The sequence below is a fragment of the Schistosoma mansoni genome, chromosome 3, assembly GCF_000237925.1.
Source record: "Schistosoma mansoni strain Puerto Rico chromosome 3, complete genome".
Lineage (NCBI taxonomy): Eukaryota > Metazoa > Platyhelminthes > Trematoda > Strigeidida > Schistosomatidae > Schistosoma > Schistosoma mansoni.
The window spans coordinates 16711086-16729511 of record NC_031497.1 but is presented as its reverse complement, the minus strand read 5'-3'; the positions used below and the strand labels follow the sequence as shown (position 1 = coordinate 16729511).

The 18426-nt window shown below is 33.8% G+C and overlaps 2 protein-coding genes across 2 annotated transcripts; both read right to left on the bottom strand.

The window, feature by feature from the left end:
- Positions 1–857: 857 nt before the first annotated feature.
- On the bottom strand, positions 858–9989 carry Smp_210720 (putative xp-G/rad2 DNA repair endonuclease family member; the record flags this gene model as incomplete). Its single annotated transcript, XM_018799428.1, has 7 exons — positions 858–901; positions 1483–1603; positions 2526–2567; positions 3547–3586; positions 4909–4928; positions 6128–6162; positions 9845–9989. 7 exons carry the CDS (start codon positions 9987–9989, stop codon positions 858–860), a joined length of 447 nt encoding a protein of 148 aa, XP_018651218.1.
- A 1015-nt stretch (positions 9990–11004) lies between these two features.
- On the bottom strand, positions 11005–17612 carry Smp_210710 (putative xp-G/rad2 DNA repair endonuclease family member; the record flags this gene model as incomplete). Its single annotated transcript, XM_018799427.1, has 4 exons — positions 11005–11467; positions 13413–13803; positions 15147–15208; positions 17506–17612. The coding sequence occupies 4 exons, from the start codon at positions 17610–17612 to the stop codon at positions 11005–11007; spliced, it is 1023 nt and encodes a 340-aa protein (XP_018651217.1).
- Between the last annotated feature and the right edge of the window lie 814 nt (positions 17613–18426).

Below are 18426 nucleotides of genomic sequence, written 5' to 3'. Positions count from 1 at the left end.
TACAGTCGAGACTGTGTACATTTAGTACGGCAAAATGTTAAAATATCAAAACTACATTTCGGATTCGCGTTAACAGCATAAAGAGACAATACCTATGGATCCACGGAGTATATGTTACAATTCAGTGAAGTAATACAGTAGACAAAAACACATGAGATTTAGTGATACCTAAACGATACAAAAAATGTCGGGTATGGTTTTTATTTTTCTTTAGAACTCAAAGAATAAATCAATTAGTGTTCTAATAATTTCTTATTGTTATTCATTCTTCAACTGATATATGGTAATACAAACGAAACCTACAATCAAAAACAAATGTATGTGCAGAGAACCGAAACATGAAGACGATTTACTACATGGACTGAATGTAGCTCGGAAGTCATTAAAAACAAGAGAGAATTGAAGATCTGTTTTGTCCTAGCATGGGGTCTCTCAATGGTGTGTACCTGTAACACCGCTATGGATCAGACTCAAGTATTTCAAGCTTTAGGTAGTTGTTACATACTTTTCATTAGTCTCATATAGAACAAAGTACCAAATTGAAGAAATCACTCATTACTACAATATTGTGTTATAAAAAATCAACAAATATGTGACAAGAAAAAAAGGTATAAAGATGGGAATTAAAGCAAACATGAAAAATATCAGGTAGTTGAAGATGATGTTTTACACTAATAATGTGAACATTTAAAGACATTAGACCCAAATATATATGAATCGTCAAAGAATTACATTAGAAGCAATTCAAATGTTATGTGTACAAAACAGTTCACAACCAAGAAATCGAGTAATCATTTAGGCAATAGAACAGTAGAGACAAAAAATAATTGACCGAAAAAATATTCATTACAACTGTACTATCGCAGGCATCCTTGTATTGTGGCCACTACTTGACGCGAAGCTACAATAAAAATGGAAAAAAAGTTAGTAGTGTATAAGGGTACTAATTCTACGTCATAGTAAAAATAACACTAGTTATTAAGTGAGAAATCGATTCGAGATTATGGGAACATATAGGATGCGATTGCATTTGATGAATTACAACAGAAGTTCGACAACCAAATATAAGATCACCAATTCAAACTTAATTATTATTACAACACTATAATTGGTTGTCAGAATTCAGAGATAATGAGTTAATATGACTGGTCAACAATATGCTTTGTGTGGTCACGCTTAGAATAGTTTAAAATTATGCAGACAGTAATGTTGATGAATGATTACCCTTATAAGAAAACTGTTACCAAATTATATTAGTATACTTTAATAACTACTCTGCAAATTATCTGGCCAGTTAATCTACAGAGAATAAATTAAGGTCTTTGATCACAGCTTTTTGATAAGACGCTTCAGAGAATGGGTTCGTGTATGAAAAAGAGATTATCGTATTTTTCCGAGAAATACAGATAATGGACAAATAGTGAGTTAAAGATGCAGAAACTATTCATAAATAAGGGATTTTAAAGTTGAATAAGAACTTACAACCAGAGTTCCGATGTTCACAAAGCCATATTCCTTGCCAAGTACCTAAGGCTAACTGACCATTTGTAATAGGTATGGTAATACTCGGTCCACCAAGTAATGCTTGTTTTGCATGTGCAGGCTTAAACAAAATTTGAATTTGGAAAACAGACATACATTTTGTTAAGCTGAAAGTTACATGTAGTAAGAGAATATTAATAAATAAAATGAAAATATGTTGAAAAAATACATTTGATATGGAGCAAGTAGGTAATACGTATATAAGGATCGTAAGAAATACTAATATGTGAATTTTATCCAAGAAAACTGACAAGAATGAGTTATGACGGTACAGTGGATTGACCAAACAATAAAGTAATTGAAGTGGTTCTACAGACAATTTATTTACTGAGTTGGTACCCAAACTTTAGATAACAAAGAACAGAACCAGTAGTTGCCCAACTGTATGAATAAGATAATGTAATTACAGCTGACATTAAGATGATATAAATCCACCCAAGACAATATAACCAATTAGATACTTATTCATTAGGTAGCTAATGGTTAATCAAGCTGATACAGCGGGCCAGTTGGACATTAGTCACATGCTAAGTTCACACGATATGGAGTATTTTTCTAAGAAATGGGACATTCCATTGATGTGGCTTCAATTTCTATGGAATATATATATATAGTTAGCAAGGGGTTTTCTTTTCACTTTCAATCTTCTCACTCAATTAGCCGATTACGATCTCAAATAGGAAGCATGTTATTCACTGTCAGAGCTAAGCACTATACAATACAACAGAGAGTTACAAAAAGATCAGTAGCTTATCCTTTCTCTATACTTCCTAGTAACAACGGAAACTAACCTACAATGTAGTAATGATACAAAAGTAAGTAAGTCGTACATTACAGTAACATGACTGATTTGTAGGTGACTTACGAAAATCACGCTGATGAAATTACGAAATTTTCAGCACATCAATGTACCAATAGAATTAAATCGGGGTATTAAGAACAATCATAAATGTTGTACATTATTGAAGTGAATATGAACTCACCATGTCATCAGCACCTTCACAAGTGTGTTTGTATTTAAGTGACTACGATAAATACAAAAATAAAAAATTATGATTTACTAATAAAAAATAAACATGTAAACAGGAATAAAATTAATGCACAATTGTTTCCTGAAGAAGAGGTTTTTACAAATATTTACTTTCGATTACATATGATCAATCTCCGTTGGGATCTGTGCACACTGATTGAAGCCCTCAATATCTCTTTGAGTTAAAGAATTTACTATATCTTAAGATTGTAGCTATCAGAAGAATTTATAAAACCCGTTTTGTTCTACTTGGGAATGGTCATACTGGGACAACACGTGCATCCCAAGATTCGACTGATAACCACGATTTCAAAGTCTAATTTAAAATATGTTTCACAAAATATAACATACAGTTGTCTAATGCTCACTAGATTTCCAATAATTTTCTAGTTGGAGTCAGTTCATGGTGAGAACTATCTCAATAAGGCTACACCGTCTTATCTGAATATTTAAAAATTTAAGTAACTGATTAGTCTTTCTTTGTAAAGGGCTTAATTCTATTACTCGTGAAAATGTCAAATACATAAATGGAATTATTGACTGAAATTTTAGAAAGTTTTCAGTGAATTTATTTATTTATAGCTTTAGGAATCTGTATCTTCCTTTCGTGAAATAAATATTTATATGGACACAAAGTGCAATTTATTCGATGTCAAGACCAAGTAGAAGGCTTACAAGCTAAATATGATAAATTTATATAAATCCTAGTTGCAATAGATTCATTGCACATGACACCAAAAGTCTAGAGCTGTACATATTTAACTAAATAGGTCGTTTGTAACGCATTAGAAACAATAATAAGACATGTATTATACGAAATGTCAATGGTCCGTAAAGAAAATGGAACAAATATGATCAAACACAAGTTGAAAGGGAAAACGATATTTCCAATGAAAGTGGACTTTTAAGCAGTAATGTTCACACACGATAGGTGAGATGAGCAAATGATAATCAACAATGAGAATGAAACATACCTCAGGTACAAGATGATTTAGAACCATTTCCATATCGGTTCTGAAAAATCAATGGTAAAATAAAATAAATTTCTTAACAAAAATAATATAACCCACTATCCAAAATTTATAGAAATGAGGATTAAACTTTTTAGGCAGAAAGATTTCATTATTAGAATGTGAACAAGATGTTTTCAACGCGGTGGTTGGCTCGTTTAAACGCCCAGCATTAAACAACTAAATCAGGGATGAGAATTCCATGATATCTACAACAGTTTGGAAGTACAGATAGCAGCACTGATAGTAATATTAATGACTTTTATATGATTGTTATAAATGGTCAAGTGCTCGAACTTATGCATGACCAACAAAATGGACGATCGACATTTTTTTTAAGTCAATAAAGAAATCGACACATTCGTTTATCAATGTATCAGAAAGAAAAATCGGCCACTAGCATTTTTTTTTACATAAAAAAGTCCCGTTTCTTAGTTTTCATCCTTAAAATAAACATCTAAGTTTGAATAAAATTACAACAAAGATCGTCTAGTATAGTCCAGCTTTTTATAATCTATACAATTAAAGACATATCAAGAACTTTAACTGAAACAAAGAATTCATTACATTTAACAAAGTATCTAACCTACACAAAATATACGTTATCGTAAACTTCCATCCATCTATTTATCTTAGTTCTGTGAATCATCAGTTTTTGAGAGATGAAACATTTATCCCCATATCTTGGAGAAAAATTCCAGAATGTTGACTTAAGAGAAATTTCTTAGATCGCTGTTTTATACAATTAGTCTAATTTTTGATTTGTTAATATTCAGAAATCAAAGTTGGAGAATGAGTAACAGAAGTAAAACCTTTGGTATCCGTTATCAACTTCATGAATGAGGATGATGATGAAACATAAATCTCTAACTAATTTCGTATGCTACACTTCATCTAACCACATCGTGCAATTGTGGTAATACAAACTGAATGCGAAATGTGCTAGAAGAATTTGAGACACTCGATTGCAAACGGACAGATGGTAGGAATGAATAGATGAAACTTTGGGGTAGGCTTTACTCCAACTTTATGAAATAAATTTATATCTAAGCTTATTTATGAAAACAGATAAAGTGTAATGTAGGCGAACAGAGATAAACAAGCATTCACATATAAAAAATGGACATAAGTGAAAGGTTAGGATTATTAGTAAATGAATGAATACTATATAGCCAATAATGTTACAATTAAGTATGTGAAGATCAGATAAGGTCAAACAATAGTTTATATAATTTTGCCATATTAATTCCCGTTACAATCCAATTGTAAATGAGTTACTACAAAACCTCATTATGAATACCTGAAAAAATGTCGAGTAAAACTTACGTAACAGATGGATCCCAACTCTGTTAGTTAATGAGAAAGAAAATGAAGGGGTAATATATATATATATATATATATATATATATATATATATATATATAATCTTTTTCGTAACTTTTGTAATCATTAAAATAATCAGGAATAACTGGATACATTTAAACACTGGTTTGTCAAGAAGATTGAGTGAACACAGCGAGACCGGTTTTCCCGAAAAGACTATTCTGCAGTACAGAAAATTAGAACGACCAATAAATGTGGACAAGTGTTCTTTGAAACATCTACATGCACCTTGACAAGACTAATCGCCTATCGGTATTGAACTGACTGTATTTTTTCAACTCTGAGGTAAGTGGTATCGTAAATGAAACAGTAATCAATATAGTATTATGCTCCTGTTTTTCGATTTCGAAATTATAAGAGACTGACAAAATCCAAGCACGCGTTCAAAAGGTTCTCTTGGCTTTTGCCAAATTACTCCAGATATCCATATTAGAAAAGGAGATATATTGAACAGCAGTTTTCTTTCCCCTATTACTCTCACTATAGAGTATTGAATAGAAGGAAAGTTGATAGTTGAGGTCATACATCTCCGTATACTGAGATGCTTAGGACATGATGCGTTGCACATGTGACAACCGTTTACTCTGACATGTAGTGGAAGAGATAAGTTGTAAAAAAAGCTAGAGGTGGGAAGATCAATACATAGAATAATTTCATGAGTTTACTGACTGATGTTATGAGGCCTGTTAATAAGTAAAGTCTTGCTAACTGGAGGTCGCAAAAGACTCGTAATCAACGGTTGTAGACATTAAGTGATAGAGTGCAAAACTGGTCACACTTGTGCTCATTCTCAATTTTTCTCTAAAAATTGTGGGTTAAGTATTATTCGCAACTCTCTATTCTTCGATCTCGTCTGTTCATTTAAAATTATATTTCTCATATCTAGTTAATTTCTGCAGTTGAGTTTAAGAAGATGAACAAGTGGAAAACTTCTTCCATTATTGAGTGAGGAAATATGTCAATGAGATGAAGGGAGAATATTTGCAGTTCAAGAAGAGGGTTTATGAGGTGTTTTGCTTCTGAGCTGGATGACGTAATCGTAAAGGTTCATTGTCATCAGCAGCAAGTGATAAAAACTAGTTACAGATCAAATAACAATATAACAGTAGTGGATAATGCCTCCAAACAATTAACTATACCGTATAACATCACATTAACGTACTTCATTAATTGTTAGAGTAGCCGATGTATGCTGAACTGTCAGAAATGAAAAAACATAAAAAAGTGAAAGTGGAAAATTAGGACAATAATAAAAAGAATTTATAAGGAGGACGTACAAACTGAAAGTTTTAAATCTCAGGAGTGTTGGCTTAAAGACTTAATGAATTAACTTCTCATTCAAGATCCACAAAACACGTTTTAAAATACATTATCTAAACAATAAATACGCGAACAGAGGTTTTAAAGACATTTCTACGAACATGTGGGAATATTGATCTTATCTCGTTCAAAATATTTATTATATGGTTTCCACTTCCAAATCTAATGCAAAGGGAAGATGATTTAGTGTGTTAACTGGATTACCCTAAAGTTTTTATTGTAAAGACCATGCGTATCTGTCTAAAAATGCCTCCATTAAAACACCGAAATAGTAGGTAAAGGAGAATAATATTAACAAATCAACGAGTGAATTATTTGACAGTACAACGAAAAACCATATATCCAACTATCGGACAACTTTACACATTTTGATCAATTGAATAATGTAACTATGCATAAACTTCAGTATTAAGAAGGTTTGATATTAGTCAGATAGTCATAAGTAAATGTAAGGACATGACAAGTGCGTATAAATATAAGTTGCTATGCAACACTGAGATGGCAGTACGAAAATAAATACTGGAGTTGAAGCACCAGTTATAGTAAACACGATTTGAAACAGAGAATATGATTCAGGAAGAAGGTATTTACTAAATAAAAGGTGTAGAATAATCTAGAAACTCGTGATCTTGAGGTAAGATAACAGTGAATGAATATACGTCACTGTAACCGATTCTTCAACATGTCACCCACCTCGAGGCACCGATTAGTACAGTAAGAAAGACATATGAAGCTATTTTAATCTCACGGTTTAAGGGAAGACAGGATGTAAACACCTACGCCATTGTGATCGATTCTGAACCATGTCACCCAGAGTCTCCAACCATTGGTTACGATAGTCACGCGGACCCCAACCAGATAGTCTGCATCTGCCAACATGGCTCAGGCTAGAAGTTAGTGACTTCAAGCTCTGATGCCACGTTTTGGTTTGGCCGCCCCTAACTCTCTTCCAACTATCCCCTATACTAGTGAGCATTGAGCGTCGTGGTAATCGGTGTTCAGACATACATGACACGTGGCCCAACCATCTCAGTCAACGAGGTTTCACAACCTCATCAACTGATTCACCCTCATCCCCTAACACTCCGCATCTAACCTCACTACTACTTACCTGGTGATCCCAGTAAATCCGAGCAATATTTGTAAGATATCTGTGATCAAATACTGGAAATGTACGAGTATCTTCTACTCTTAATGGCCACGTTCCACAGTCATAAAGTAGAACGGAGCGAACTGCTGCACAGTATACTCATACTTATTTTGGTAGATGGATATCTCGCCCTCGCCATAGGTGACGTAAGTTGGCAAAAGCCGAACGAGCTTTTTGAATCCATGCTGAGATTTCGTCCGATACCAACCCATGAGGTCAGACTTCCAAGATAAGTGAAGTTGTCGACACGCTCGACTACTGCACTCCCCATCCTTAGTTTAGGTGTTGATGCAGGCCAGTCCTCAAGCAAGAATTTGCCTTTAGAAGTCAATAAGCGCATCCCTAACATCTTGGCATTGTTGCTCAGTGCTATCAAGACTCTGCATTTTATCAGCATCACCAAACAGGACATTATCATCTGTGTATCCTAAGTCAATAAGTGGACCTCCCGGAAGGAGATCAATGCCCGAAAATTCAGTTGACGAGGATGTTATTTCCAGCGGTAGATCTATGGTGAAGTTGAACAAAAGTGGAGTTAGTGGACAGCCTTGTCGGAAACCACTTTAGGTTGACAAATCAGATGACAGTTCGCCATTAGCTCTGACTCGACTGGTAGTGTTCGAGTAAAGAGCCTTCACAAGGTTTATGTACTTCTCAGGTATGCCTTTCAATGACAGACAATACCACAGAGCCTCTCGGTCTACAGAGTCAAATGCTGCTTTCAAGTCAAGAAAAACTATGATTGTCGGATGCTGATAGACATGCCTGTGTTCTAAGATCTGACGAATGGTGAATCTGTGACCGATGCAGCCACGACCAGGTCAAAAGCCAGCCTGATTTCCTCGTGTTTGCAGTTCATGAATCTTTGTTAAGCGCCCGATAATTAGTGAAGCTAGTATTTTAGATGCTATATTGGTCAAACTGATCCCTCTATGGTTATCACAGGATGACTCTGACCCCTTCTTATATATTGGGACAATCAGTGATTACGTCCAACTCCCAGATTTGAGCTAAAATATTAGTCAACCTAGTCGCTAAAACTGGAGCACCATCCTTAAAGACCTCTGAAGCCAATCCATCTGCTCTTCATCGTTTCAGATTAGCTATAGCTTTTTAAATTCAAATTAGAGTCGGAGAGCTTATTTCAATGTTTCACTCAGGCTGTTTGGAGGTGGTGGGTAGCTGAAGGTCAACTGAACTGCACCTTAAAGAGTTCCGCTCATCGTTCTAAACGTCTGGGCTGAGAGCATATAAGAGTCTCGTCTTTTTCCGAGCTTGTCTCACTTATGACTTCTCAATTCCGGTTTCGTCTGTTAGTCTGAAAAGCTATCTTGTGTTACCTACGGCCGCTGCCTCTTCCGTCACTTTTGCTATCATTGCCCACCACTGCTCACGAACGTTCTGTAGACTTTTGGTTAGCCTAGACCTGATTTGCTTTCGCTCTTTATCGTGTTTGGAGCCTGATGGGATGAGTTTACGAGAGTCTACCAGTGCAATAGACTGAAAAGAAATCCATTGGTTTTTTGTAACCCTTTGGGTGAATCACTAATAGATGGCGCTGCTGTTTCCACAGCTGTTCATATATCTTTCCAAATAACATCTGGGTCAGTCTTGTTTTCAGAATTGCCCAAGTGTGACTTCGTTTGTTCTTTGAATTTACCTTTGCCTTTCTCATCGCTGACTTTATTTCTCATGGGTCTTATCAATGTGGTTTTTCTGCACCTAGTGAAGCGCACGAAAATGCGTGTTCGTATTAGAAAATGGTCAGGGTCTAAACATGTATTCCAGAACAAGCAGCAGTTTTCTTCTTGGTAGAAAGTCAATCCCTGAAAAGTCATGTGATGAAAGCGTTATCTCTAAAGGGATGTTGATAACAAAGTTGAAAAGTGAGAAAAGTAGGAAAAAGTGATGAAAGCCGTTTAGTGGTACCAATTCTGATGACATATCGCCATAAGTTCTGGTAGTGAACGAGTAAAGAGCCTTTAGAATTTTTATCTACTTATTCGGCACTTATCTCAACAAAAGACATAAGTACTCCCTTGCACTGACTAAAATTAGATCGACAAGTATGTAGGTGGTGGATAGCAACTATTTTATTTGGTGTAGATTCAAATATTAAAAATTGACTCTGTATATATAGGTATGATTGTTTGACTTTCTTCACTGATTGTCCATTTCCTTTCACTCATTAACACTTTCCTATTAATAAACTTTCGCATCCTCAGTTTACACTCTTACGAAAAAGTGAGTAATCATCAGTGTTTGAGAACTAAAACCCAACGACCTAAAAGTGTACAATGACAAGTATTTAGCGATTCCGTATGAATGGTCGGCAAAAATACAACGAAAAAAGTCTAAAGCGATTGAGTTTAGTATACAATTTTATAAGCTATGTTAAAGTGTACTTACTAAAAAGATGTAAAATACCCATTTGTAGTTGTCCAATTTCTGGCAAAGCTTTTCTAATCTCATCTGTAACATAATGACATCCACGTGATCGCTTTTTCAAAGTGATAGTTCGCTGAAACCAATAACTGCCACGTGCAGAAGTCATTATCTATGTGTAGAATATAAATAGACATGAAACTATTGTTGACGAATAGTTATATATCTATAATGTTTATGGTCAAGGCAAAATAGTAACCTATAGTGCGCTTTATGGGATCTTTGTTACAATAAAATAGTGGCATTGTATGTTATTGATTTGAGTATACCGCCGATGTGTTTTAACGATCTAAAGATGCTAGGTCCTCGTGCATGAACTATTTGGCGTGATGGTAAATTGTTTTGTCGCCAATCAAACGATTACGTTTTCTCACACTAAACTATTTATTTAAACACATAAATATTGGTACAAGGAAGCACCAGATACATATGCGCCGCACAAATCTCACACTAAACTAGCAAAAATAAAAGGAAGTGGTCCGATAGACAGATATTAATGACATTTCTCTTTTTCGGAAAGATATTACTCGCGCTCAAAACAATTTTAAATAACTAGAGGATCTTAAGACAAGTTTAGTTATGCAGCTGAAAAACTAATACCGAAAAATATGGATACTCTTAAGCCATACAAACTTTAAAATTTTACTGTTTAATTTGTCAAAGCTCTGATAAGGAAGTGAATACCTTTCCTGGATAAGCAACGACGGATATCATTTATTTATTATGGTAATTATCTAGTCATCTTATTCCTTAAAATACACTGAAGTTAAAATGATACGAATAATTAGAAACACAAACACATTTTTTCATCAACACTCATGACAGCATATTTCTACAGAAAATAAAATCTGTTTCAATTAAATAAATTTTGAAAACATCTCATAGAAACAGGTTTTATAAAACAACAATAAAATTTATTTACAACAGAGTAAGGAAAATAAAGATTACAATACAAGAGAGACTATTTAGAGAGGAGGAAAAATCATCATAAGCATTAAAAAAGTTAACAAAATTACCTGGTAGTGTAGTAATGTATATAAAAACAAACATGGAATAAGGCAAAAAGATGGATAAAAAGAATAATACTATCTTAATAAAATAGTTTAGTGAAAACGATTTATTCATTAAAAATAATTTACAACACCTAAACGATCTTTTAATGTTTTAGGTGTACGGAATTTTTCAATTATTCGTGAAACACTATGATCAGTAATTATACCATCTTTGTCAGTTGAACAAGAAGAAGAACAACTAGAGAAGATTGATGGTGACAAAAGATTGGAATGTGGGAATTTTCTTTCAGATACAAAAGAATTGGATAAAAGAGAAGTTTGCAATTGTAAACGTGGATTATTAAATAAATTAGACAATGAAGATGAGCGTTTGCTCAAGTTAGAAAATGTAGATTTCAATTCACTACTCAATGGAGATGAAAGTGTGAATACAGCGGAGAGAGATGGTGGTGGCGATTCACGACCAATGTGATTGTACACTTCACTATCACTATTATAACCATTATTCATTTCGGGAATGATAGATTCAGGCAACATTTCCTTGTGATTTCTGTTTACATCATTATTGTAATCACTAGTAGCAGCAAATATACAGAATATTCGGGAGGAAAAAAAGTGAAGAGTAGTTAATGCAACTGAAAGAAATGAATTAAAAACTGAGTAAGCTGACTAACACACAAAAATAGATATTCGTAGGTTACTAGTATTCCATCATAGGTGTCTTTGGAGTATTGTTCGTGTATTTTGGGACCACTGCATTATCAAATCTGAGGTAAGATGAAGAGTACTAAATAAGATTGCAAATCGATAGACGAAATAGTAAATCGTTATCGGCTGAGATATTTAGGACATGTATTACGTATGCCTATTCACCAATTACCTTAACGAGCAATGACGACTGATACAGGAGCAAGTTGAAAGAAAGCTAGGACCGGTCAAATCAAGACGTAGCATTAGTCCATGAAGACGCTTAATAATCGACTAAGCCACGTAGGTAGGTGTAGACTACCTGGAGGAGGTCCGCATGATGATTATAACTGGTAGTTAGAGACTTTGAATGACATGGTTCAAAATCGTTTCAAACGGTGAAGGTGAATACACTTTTCGTCACTCTTCAGATTCTAGGTTTCTAAATTCTTTACGAAAACCCTTTTATTTCACTAATTCATATTTTCTTCAGTCGTATTTTCCATTCCTGATCATTTCTACTACCACTAATATCGTTACTACCTTTGTGACTATGAAACTCGCCCTAACAATTTCATCTCAATATACTAATGGGGTATGGGAGCTTGAACCGATGTACAGGTGTGTCGGGTTCTACGTTGCGTTTGACTGACCGACTGTTTATATGACCAACCAGGTACAGATCCGTATACTTAGCTTTGAGCTACACTCTACATTTTAAGGCTAGTGACACTTCTCAGTTGTTCAAGCTGAAGTAGGTGGAATAAGGGTTTGGATATGTGACATAGTAGTTAAAAGTCGAATATCTTAGTCACTAAGCCATCACTTCACAATTCATACACTCATCTGAGGCTATACTACAACAGGTAGTTCCGAATTTCCACGTCAGATGACTAAGTTAAAAGGTATAGGGGCCCCCAAGCGGTACTGAAACTAACTTACAGGTTATGAATAATTAGGTGTGTTTTAAGCGATTATTTAACATTCCGAATATAAACACGTTTACAAGAGTATAGCTCAACATATCAGGAACAGGAGTAATTGTATAACAGCAATACAATAGACGAAATCGATTTATTTTTTTACCAGTTTTAACGAAATGCAAAGATAGTGAGAAACGAGTGATATGGTACCAATCAGTCACAGTGATATAAATGTCATTCTACGAATCCTGATCGTAGTGTTATTCGGTCCTTTTCAATCATATTCCTGATGGTTTACTTTCCACGACATGGATAGAATTGTTCTCCTCCCCTACTTTTCATCTACATTTCTTCGATCGCTATGATGTTATGAAGTATGGAACCTCGTATTGATAGCACATTCATGTTAAGTTATATTTCCTCTATGTGTGACTTATGAAACATTTGAAATAGTTATAATCAAATAGTGATAGTACCGCTCAAAGTGTGGTTCGCGGTATATATTTTTTGATAAGTAATTCCCAATATTGCACAAACACTATTTAAGGAGTCTATTTCTCGTCATTGAGTTTTATATGCCAGTCTCACAATCAATATCAACCCCAGTCAGGGTTCAGCACTTCAAAAATCATTCATGAGACACATATCAATAACTATACCGATTGATTTATCTTCACTAATCAAAAATTTGCACTGATTAGTCCAATCACGGAACACAAAATCTCTTATTCTCTATAATTAACACTTTACCTTGACAGCTGTTAAGTAGAACGGATTGTAGCTCTATAGTATGGTGGATACATAATATATCTTTTCAACTAATATACACGTATGCCAATATATATGTTTTTCTAATGTGAAAAAATGAATTGATTTCTAAATAACACATCGAAAACCCTCTGAACTTACACATATTCATTTTCATCAATGCTTGAATTGTCTGACTCCCACACCGGATGTCTAACGAGATTGGTAAGCGAAGCCAAAATATCAGGACTTTTGTCTTTTTCTGATTCACTCTTATTTACTTTTTTAGTTGATATACTTAAACCTTTGAATGCCTCATCTATCACAAGTTGAGTTTTGTCAATTTTAGACAACTTTGATTTTGTTTTTTTCTTTCTAATTGAAATTTGACAAGTGGAATTTTCAAACAGAGAACAAATTTCACTATGAACTCTGCGAAATTCTACTTGTGGTACAGAAAAATAATAATTACAATTATCAGAAATATTCATATTCTGAACATTTTCATCATTGGGATGCAGAATATTTTTCTGTTCAGACCATTTATCAAATCCTAGATATAAATAAAAATGTGAAAGTGGGTGTGAGCAAAACAAACTAGGGATACAATAAAACCATTGTTATATCTAGAGCCTAAATTCTCGATATACCACGTACTACTTGAGCACTCGAACGCTTGAACCCTCCAAGTCGCAAAATGAGAAGACAGAAGACGAGTGAGAAGGAATGTTATTCCAACAGTGTCCAATATGGTACAAAACTCTCAGGTATTTATAGTTTTTAGTAAAGGAGAAATCATCATTATGGTCATCCGGTTCACAAACAGTGGTATCTAGCTTTTGCCCAATAGGAAAGCTATTCGTTGAGGTTCTGGAATGTTCTTTCAAAAGATGATTGGATGGAATGTTTTCGGTTCTTTCTGAGATTCTTAGACCTTCCTTAAGTTCACCCGTGGGCCCTCCACACAACCATAAACTAATTAATCACTGAATAGTGTTATATTATCTATTCTTTATAGCGATGATGTATTAATACTAATTGAGTTGTAATGTGACTACTAGATTAGGTTACACAATATTCGAGGGAACTTTCTTTTGATATTTGATGGTTAAAATAGTTCAGTAAAAACCTATAAACCCAGAAATTGTGCTAGATGGCACTTCTCAATAAGGTGTATGTATTATTTTAAAAACAATGATGTTACAGGTGTCATATTCAGAGAGTTAGGAATATTGCAGCTAAATGAGTAAGATTTACTATAAAAAATAATAATTTCACTGATTATTTTAGGTAATTTCTGGTAATTCGTTTATATTCTATTTGCTTTTCATGTTCACGTATCTTTTAAAATGAAAAACGTAGCATCCATTTTGTATTGGTTATTTCTGATTGAAAGTCCTTGAAATTATTTCACTAATATGTGAGTTCTCAACATTCGTTCAGTCAGTCAGTAAGCTATTTGTAATGACAACGATTACATGTGAATTGCTCGAGTGCTAGGGAGTAAAATGAAATGAGTACCAAATTTTTACCTTTGTGACTATTAAAAAGGCTAAACAATGGAACAGAATATTTATTGTTTTAGGAAGACCGGTCAACAACAAACTAACCTCTAACATTCAGTAAGAAAATGATTCAGACCAGCTGATTTTCAACTAGTCATTGTTTGTAAGTTAGATTATTTGTTTTTCTATTTATTTATCTGTAATCTTAGAATTTCTATTTTATCCAGAATACTTGTACATTATTCAGTAGAACTGAGTTAAACTAAGTTAGTTTAAGAATTATACGCAGATAAAAAAGTAATATGTCACTGACATCCGTCTATAGATAACAGATAAAACTACACTGAACATAAGAACATCCACTAAAATAAGTTGACAAATCGCAACTTACCCAATCTTTCCCACTCGACTTCGTAAGAGTCTACATAATTAACTATGCGTTTCTTTACTATCCTATAAGGAAAAAAGTATATTTAGGTTAAAATGCAGGAAAAATAATGTACAAGACTAATTAAATTAAGAACTGAGTACGAGTGGTTAGTGATATAAATCCAAGTCAATCAATCACTAAAACTTATCATCAGTCTCTTATTTAAAATGTAACCAGATTTGTTAAGAAAGTGACCAATACTTGTGTTTTTCACTTGCAGCTTAAATATATTTTAAAATATTTATCGGAGTAAAGCTTTTATGTAGTCAACCCGAGTCAACATAGGTTCCTACCATGAACGTTCATTGATCCAGGTTTCCTCATCTAACATCACAACAAAACAGGAAAATAACAAGGTAAATACCAAAGGAGTCAATATAATCTTAGTAGCAATGATTAAATATTGAATATGGTTACAGGAGTAATGAAAAAGTATGTATGAAGGAATTCTGAAACTTGTGATCTATAAGATAATCATTGAATCTGAATGCACTACTAAGACCGATTTGGAGATATGTTACTCAATATCTCCAACCACTGATCTCAATCATTACGCAGATTACAACTGGTTAGTTTGAATCTACCGACATGGCTCAGTCCAACAGTCAGTGATCTTTATAGACTGATAACAAGACTTAGTTTGGTTGTCTTTATTTTTCGTCTTTTGTTATACCAACCAACATTATTCGTCGAGGGAGTTGGTGGTTAGACACAGATAACAAATCTCCTCGTCACTTCTGTTGAGACTTTGACCCCGGCTAGTTACCACGTGATTTGTTCGCCAATCAAAATACGACTTGTTCAATCTCAGTACTGTGCCAAATCAATGAAGTTCAACCAGTATGAGCAGCCTAGCGTCTTTATTGGTCCTTTGTACGACTAGCCCGTCCAGTTGAGTCCAGAACACCAATGACAGCTCCCACTATGCGAATCGTTTGTTTCAAACATACTTGGTTTATATACCAGTCAAACAGACCGCATCACACCATAAAATAGGAAATAACATTTATACAAGATCAAGCAAAAAAGTGGCTGTGGTATACTGTAATCAATAAACTGAACATAACTTAAGAACAGTAAATCGTACAATAATAATAATAATATTCTAAAGGTCAAAATGAAGCTTATAATAAAAGGAATATATATATATATATATATATATATATATATATATATATAATAGTCCATTAATAGTTCTCAGAAGTTATCTGTAATTTAATCTTTACTAGGATATAACAACTTTAGCTGAGAAACATCCATAACCTCATCAACCGATTTGCCAGAAGCCTACCTGTAACCTTACCCTTACTAACCCGGTGGTCCCAAAATACACGACCTTCTACATTTAAGTGACACGTTTCATAGACACAAAATGAAACACAGAGAGATACCGCCCACCATACTTCCCGCTTTTTTATCAGAGGACGCAATGGGTGACACGTTAGTAAATCTCAGGCGAGCTTTCTGAAATCGTACTGACGTATTGGGGAAACATACAAGTGATCGAAATCTCCCCAGTAATTTAAAATTACATGGCGCTTGAAGATCGGAGAGTGGGTAAAATTAATCAGCTTCACTCAGTAGTATTTCACGAAGGTAATATTTTAAACGACATGGTCAAAATGCTTCCGAACACGAAACAATAATGCGATCTTATGATCCGGAGATCCAATTACCATTTTAGTGGTGCATCAATCTAATGAAATAAGTCAAGAGTTACTGTGACATCTATGGAATATTAACTAGATATACTGCTCATGAGTAACGCTAATTTTATTGTGAATGTTTTAGCTAGAGGCTACTTACTTGTTAAAGACTAATATATTTAATGTTTATCCCAGAGGGCAATCTTGATAACTTCTTCTCTTGTTCGTGTTTAACGTCAATTGTATTTTCTTGGCTTCCTTATCTTGGATTTCAATTAGCAATTTAAACGAATTTTATCCAAGTAAATATCAACATATGGAGACAGACAACTGAATGTTACAAGAAGCTACGAAAATCTTATGACTTTATTCAACCATGGTGTGTGTATATATTCAACTGATAAGTATCCTTTATTCTATTTAAGAGCTGTGGTGTCGATTGGCAGTTAACTAGTTGTTGGTCAATAAAAGTAATTAATCCCAAACTATATATTACCCAAAGATAATTAAACTGAGGTTTGAATGTGACTAATGGGTTGAAAAATTGAACACTGTAGTTCTATGAAGATTAAATTTCAAGACCTTCAGTATCATAAATCCAAATTCTACAGGTAACTGAAAACCAACAATAAATTAAGCATAAATGAATAATTGATTAAACTGTTTAAGTATACCTTAAGGGTTTTAAAATAACAGAATTATCAATTTGATAATCAATCAACGACTTGATACATGAAGGTGAATTATAAATTTGAGGATGTCTTAAATCCCACAACGCCATAACTGGTAAAAAGTGTTGAAGAGTATAAGCTGGATCCCAATTTAAATGAATTTGACAAAAAGGTACAGCTTTTCTTGGATCTGGTCGTTTCCACTGAGAAATAGATTCTTGTTTGGGTAAGACCCAATTACGATCTTTAAAACTAGTTAAGAATTCTGCAAATATCTAGTACAAAATCAAATAAAGAAAACTGGGTATTCAATAGAGTATTTAATTAACATTATAGGATTTTCGAGGATCACGTATTACATTTGCTCATGTATTAAATTTGGACTGTTTCAACTAATGGATGTATTTTTGGAATTCACTGGTAAATAAAACAAGGACACAGAGTAAATGTATTACCGTATACATTTTAGATGTATGAACCATAACTACACATGAATTTAAACATTTCCAAAAAATACAAGCGTAGATGAAATATCATCCAGTTGGAAAATATTATATATTGGGTTTTCATTCATCAAGATTTAAATATCTGGTATCTAACAATAGGCATAAAATGGTCAAACAGATTTCTGTGATCAGTTTGTCCACATTTGTTGACCCGGTGATTGGATGAAGCAAAGAACGCATAAAAACGGTGGTAAAGGCTGTAATTATCACTTTAAAAAGACATCCCACTTTCATCAATTTGCTATTTCATACTTCAAATTACTCTACTATGATAAGTGAGTCGTTATACTTAGCCTCGTAGTTTTTAATGACGCTCATTAATCTTAATATATATACTTCAACAAATCGATGTTATATATATATATATATATCGAATAGTTGAACATGGAGCAAACTTGTTCTATATTGCCTGGTTTAA